At 55.2% G+C, this 6,000-nt stretch overlaps 1 protein-coding gene across 1 annotated transcript in view; it reads right to left on the bottom strand.

Moving 5' to 3' along the window:
- Window positions 1-3,796: 3,796 nt before the first annotated feature.
- LOC140406290 (evolutionarily conserved signaling intermediate in Toll pathway, mitochondrial-like) overlaps window positions 3,797-6,000 on the bottom strand; it is a 78,842-nt gene continuing 76,638 nt past the window's right edge. The window contains exon 7 of the mRNA XM_072494403.1: window positions 3,797-3,931. Coding sequence (XP_072350504.1) covers window positions 3,797-3,931 — 135 coding nt within the window. The remainder of the gene's footprint in view (window positions 3,932-6,000) is intronic.

The following is a 6,000-nucleotide window of genomic DNA, read 5'->3' as shown; positions in this document are numbered from 1 at the left end:
CGCACCCTCGCCCCCTCCCTCCCTATCTCTGTAACCACCTCCAGCCCCGACAATTCCCATCCTCCTGTTCAAATCCCTCCCTCCCTCCCTATCTCCGAAACCTTCTCCAGCCCCTACAATTCTCATCCTCCTGTTCAAATCCCATCCTCGCCACCTCCCTCCCTATCTCTGTAACCTCCTCCAGCCCCTACAATCCTGTTCAAATCCCACCCTCGCCCCCCTCCCCTCCCTATCTCTGTAACCTCCTCCAGCCCTACAATTCCCATCCTCCTCTTCAAATCCCTCCCTCGCCTCCTCCCTCCCTATCTCTGTCACCTCATCCAGCCCCGACAATTCTCATCCTGCTCTTCAAATCCCTCCCACGCCCTCCCTCCCTCCCTAACCTCCTCCAGCCCCGACAATTCTCATCCTCCTGTTCAAATCCCTCCATCGCCCCCTCCCTCCCTATCTCTGTAACCTCCTCCAGCCCCTACAATTCCCATCCTCCTGTTCAAATCCCTCCCTCGCCCCCCTCCCTCCCTATCTCTGTAACCTCCTCCAGCCCCGACAATTCTCATCCTCCTGTCCAAATCCCTCCCTTGCCCCCTCCCTCCCCATCTCTGTAACCTCCTCCAGCCCCAACAATTCCATCCACCTGTTCAAATCTCTCCCTCGCCCCCCTCCCTCCCTATCTCCCTAACCTCCTCCAGCCCCTACAATTCACATCCTCCTCGTCAAATCCCTCCCTCGCCCCACCCCCACCTCCCTATCTCCGTAACCTCCTCCAGCCCCTACAATTCCCATCCTCCTCTTCAAATTCCTCCCTCGCCCCCTCCCTCCCTATCTCTGTCACCTCATCGAGCCCCTACAATTCTCACCCTCCTATTCAAATCCCTCCCTCGCCACCCTCCACTCCCGATCTCTGTAACCTCCTCCAGCCCCTACAATTCCCATCCTCCTGTTCAAATCCGTCCCTATCTCTGGAACCTCCTCCAGCCCCAACAATTCTCATCCTCCTCTTCAAATCCCTCCCATCGCCCCCTCCCTCACTATCTCTGTAACCACCTCCAACCCCTACAATTCCCATCCTCCTGTTCAAATCTCTCAATCGCCCCCCTCCCTCCCTATCTCTGTAACCTTCTCCAGTCCAGACAATTCTCACCCTCCTGTTCAAATCCTTCCCTCACCCCCTCCCTCCCTATCTCTGTAACCTTCTCCAGCCCCGACAATTCTCATCCTCCTGTTCCAACCCCTCCCTCGCCCCCTCCCTTCCTATCTCTGTAACCTCCTCCAGCCCCTACAATTCTCATTCTCCTGTTCAAATCCCTCGCCCCCCTCCCTCCCTATCTCTGTAACCTTCTCCAGCCCGACAATTCTCATCCTCCTGTTCAAATCCCTCCCTCGCCCCCCCTCCCTCCCTATCTCTGTAACCTCCTCCAGCCCTACAATTCTCATTCTCCTGTTCAAATCCCTCCCTCACCCCCTCCCTCCCTCTCTCTGTAACCTCCTCCAGCCCCGACAATTTCCAATCCTCATGTTCAAATCCCTCCCTCGCCCCCTCCCTCCCTATCTCTGTAACCTTCTCTAGCCCCTACAATTCTCATCCTCCTGTTCAAATTCCTCCCTCGTCCCCTCCCTCCCTATCTCTGTAACCTCCTCCAGCCCCGACAATTCCGATCCTCCTGTTCAAATCCCTCCCTCGCCCCCCCCTCCCTCCCTATCTCTGTAACCTCCTCCAGCCCCGACAATTCTCACCCTCCTGTTCAAATCCCTCCCTCACCCCCTCCCTCCCTATCTCTGTAACCTTCTCCAGCCCCGACAATTCTCATCCTCCTGTTCAAATCCCTCCCTCGCCCCCTCCCTCCCGATCTCTGTAACCTCCTCCAGCCCCGACAATTCCCATCCTCCAGTTCAAATCCCTCCTCCCTCCCTATCTCTGTAACCTCCTCCAGCCCCGACAATTCTCATCCTCCTGTTCAAATCGCACCCTCGCCCCCCTCCCTCCCTATCTCTGTAACCTCCTCCAGACCCTACAATTCCCATCCTCCTCTTCAAATCCCTCCCTCGCCCACCCTCCATCCCTATCTCTGTAACCTTCTCCAGCCCCGACAATTCTCATCCTCCTGTTCAAATCCCTCCCTCCCTCCCTATCTCTGTAACCTCCTCCAGCCCCTACAATTCTCATCCTCCTGTTCAAATCCCTCCCTCCCTCCCTCCCTATCTCTGTAACCTCCTCCAGCCCCTACAATTCCCATCCTCCTGTTCAAATCCCTCCATCCCTCCCTCCCTATCTCTGTAACCTCCTCCAGCCCCTACAATTCCCATCCTCCTGTTCAAATCCCTCCATCCCTCCCTCCCTATCTCTGTAACCTCCTCCAGCCCCGACAATTCTCACCCTCCTGTTCAAATCCCTCCCTCGCCCCCCACTCCCTCCCTATCTCTGTAACCTCCTCCAGCCCCGACAATTCTCATCCTCCTGTTCAAATCCCTCCCTCGCCCCCTCCCTCCCCGATCTCTGTAACCTCCTCCAGCCCCGACAATTCCCATCCTCCTGTTCAAATCCCTCCCCCCTCCCTCCCTATCTCTGAAACCTTCTCCAGCCCCTACAATTCCCATCCTCCTCTTCAAATCCCTCCCTCGCCCCCCTCCATCCCTATCTCTGTAACCTTCTCCAGCCCCGACAATTCTCATCCTCCTGTTCAAATCCCTCCCTCCCTCCCTATCTCTGTAACCTCCTCCAGACCCTACAATTCACATCCTCCTCTTCAAATCCCTCCCTCGCCCCCCTCCATCCTATCTCTGTAACCTTCTCCAGCCCCGACAATTCTCATCCTCCTGTTCAAGATCCCTCCCTCCCTCCCTATCTCTGTAACCTCCTCCAGCCCCTACAATTCTCATCCTCCTGTTCAAATCCCTCCCTCCCTCCCTCCCTATCTCTGTAACCTCCTCCAGCCCCTACAATTCCCATCCTCCTGTTCAATATCCCTCCATCCCTCCCTCCCTATCTCTGTAACCTCCTCCAGCCCCGACAATTCTCATCCAACTGTTCAAATCTCTCCCTCGCTCCCTCCCTCCCTATCTCTGTAACCTCCTCCAGCCCCGACAATTCTCATCCAACTGTTCAAATCTCTCCCTCGCTCCCTCCCTCCCTATCTCTGTAACCTCCTCCAGCCCCGACAATTCCCATCCTCCTGTTCAAATCTCTCCCTCGCCCCCTCCCTCCCTATCTCTGTAACGTCCTCCAGCCTTACAATTCTCATCCTTCTATTCAAATCCCTCCCTCGCCCCCTCCCTCCCTACCTCTGTAACCTCCTCCAGCCCCTACAATTCTCATCCTCCTGTTCAAATCCCTCACTCGTCCCCTCCCTCCCTATCTCTGTAACCTCCTCCAGCCCCTACAATTCTCATCCTCCTGTTCAAATCCCTCCATCCCTCCCTCCCTATCTCTGTAACCTCCTCCAGCCCCGACAATTCTCATCCTCCTGTTCAAATTCCTCCCTCGCCCCCCTCCCTCCCTATCCCTGTAACCTCCTCCAGCCCCTACAATTCCCATCCTCCTCTTCAAACCCCTCCCTCGTCCCCTCCCTCCCTATCTCTGTAACCTCCTCCAGCCCCGACAATTCTCATCCTCCTGTTCAAATCCCTCCCTCGCGCCCGTCCCTCCCTATCTCTGTAACCTCCTCCAGCCCCTACAATTCCCATCCTCCTGTTCAAATCCCTCCCTCCCTCCCTATCTCTGTAACCTCCTCCAGCCCCGACAATTCTCATCCTTCTGTTCAAATCCCTCCCTCCCTATCTCTGTAACCTCCTCCAGCCCCTACAAGAGAGGAGGGGGGTGGCGGTTACCTTCCTCGACGTCAAGTTCGTCGTCGTCCCCAAGGTCACGTTCCAGGTCAAAGTTCATCTCCAAAGGGTAGTAGAAATTGCGCTCGGGGTCAACGGGTCGGCCCCCCTATCGAGAAAAGGGCAAAGGTCAAACGGGGGTTGTCAGAGGCAGATGTCTAAACTCTAGGATTTGAGCTCCATAATCCAGGCCCACACTCCCCCCGGTGCCAGTACTGAGGGAACGCTGCACTGTCGGAGGGAGATGTCTAAACTCTAGGATTTGAGCTCCATAATTCAGGCCCACACTCCCCCCGGTGCCAGTACTGAGGGAGCGCTGCACTGTCAGAGGGAGATGTCTATATTCTAGGATTTGAGCTCCATAATCCAGGCCGACAATCCCCCCGGTGCCAGTACTGAGGGAGCGCTGCACTGTCGGAGGCAGATGTGTATACTCTAGGATTTGAGCTCCATCATCCAGGCCCACACTCCCCCCGGTGCCAGTACTGAGGGAGCTCTGCACTGTCGGAGGTAGATGTACATACTCTAGGATTTGAGCTCCATAATCCAGGCCGACAATCCCCCCGGTGCCAGTACTGAGGGAGCGCTGCACTGTCGGAGGTAGATGTCTATACTCTAGGATTTGAGCTCCATAATCCAGGCCCACACTCCCCCCGGTGCCAGTACAGAGGGAGCGCTGCGCTGTCGGAGGTAGATGTCTATACTCTAGGATTTGAGCTCCATAATCCAGGCCGACACTCTCCCCGGTGCTAGTACTGAGGCAGCGCTGCACTGTCGGAGTTAGATGTATATACTCTAGGATTTGAGCTCCATTATCCAGGCCCACACTCCCTCCGGTGCCGGTATTGAGGGAGCGCTGCACTGTCGGAGGGAGATGTCTATACTCTAGGATTTGAGCTCCATAATCCAGGCCGACTCTCCCCCCGGTGCCAGTACTGAGGGAGTGCTGCACTGTCGGAGGGAGATGTCTATACTCTAGGATTTGAGCTCCATAATCCAGGCCGACTCTCCCCCCGGTGCCAGTACTGAGGGAGCGCTGCTCTGTCGGAGGGAGATGTCTATACTCTAGGATTTGAGCTCCATAATCCAGGCCGACATTCCCCCCCGGTGCCAGTACTGAGGGAGCGCCGCACTGTCGGAGGGAGATGTATATACTCTAGGATTTGAGCTCCATAATCCAGACCCACACTCCCCCCGGTGCCAGTACTGAGGGAGCGCTGCACTGTCGGAGGGAGATGTCTATACTCTAGGATTTGAGCTCCATAATCCAGGCCGACACTCCCCCCGGTGCCAGTACTGAGGGAGCGCCGCACTTATGGAGGGAGATGTCTATATTCTAGGATTTGTGCTCTATAATCCAGGCCGACACCCCACCCCCCTCCCGCCCCTGCAGATGGGCTAGGGTCGTGTACTTCGGTAGGGAGAATAAAGAAGCTGAATGTTATTTAAATGGAGAGAGAGGGCAGAAAGCTGGGGATTCTGGGTCTCCTCACGCACCAATCGCAAACATCGAGCCTGTCAGGACAGCAGATCATTGGGAAGTGAAGTGGAATGTTGTCCTATATTCCAGAGGGAGCATAGTATAGAAATAGGGAGGTCTCGGTAGCACGGTGGTTAGCACTGTTTCCTCACAGCGCCAGGGTCCCAGGTTCGATTCCGGATTGGGTCACTGTGTGCGTGGGTTTCCTCCGGGTGCTCCGGTTTCCTCCCACAGTCCAAAGATGTACAGGTTAGGTGGATTGGCCATGTTAAATTGTCCCTTCGTGTCCAAAGATGTACAGGTTAGGTGGATTGGCCGTGTTAAATTGTCCCTTAGTGTCCAAAGATGTACAGGTTAGGTGGATTGGCCGTGTTAAATTGTCCCTTAGTGTCCAAAGATGTGCAGGTTAGGTGGATTGGCCGTGTTAAATTGTCCCTGAGTGTCCAAAGATGTACAGTTTAGGTGGATTGGCCGTGTTAAATTGTCCCCTAGTGTCCAAAGATGTACAGTTTAGGTGGATTGGTCGTGTTAAATTGTCCCCTAGTGTCCAAAGATGTACAGGTTAGGTGGATTGGCCGTGTTAAATTGTCCCCTAGTGCCCAATGATGTACAGGTTAGGTGGATTGGCCGTGTTAAATTGTCCCCTAGTGCCCAATGATGTACAGATTAGGTGGATTGGCCGTGTTAAATTGTCCCCT

Source organism: Scyliorhinus torazame, unplaced genomic scaffold (genome assembly GCF_047496885.1).
Source record: "Scyliorhinus torazame isolate Kashiwa2021f unplaced genomic scaffold, sScyTor2.1 scaffold_436, whole genome shotgun sequence".
In the NCBI taxonomy this organism is placed as follows: Eukaryota; Metazoa; Chordata; class Chondrichthyes; order Carcharhiniformes; family Scyliorhinidae; genus Scyliorhinus; species Scyliorhinus torazame.
Note: the sequence above shows the minus strand (reverse complement) of the source record. Positions and strands in the feature narration are given on the sequence as shown.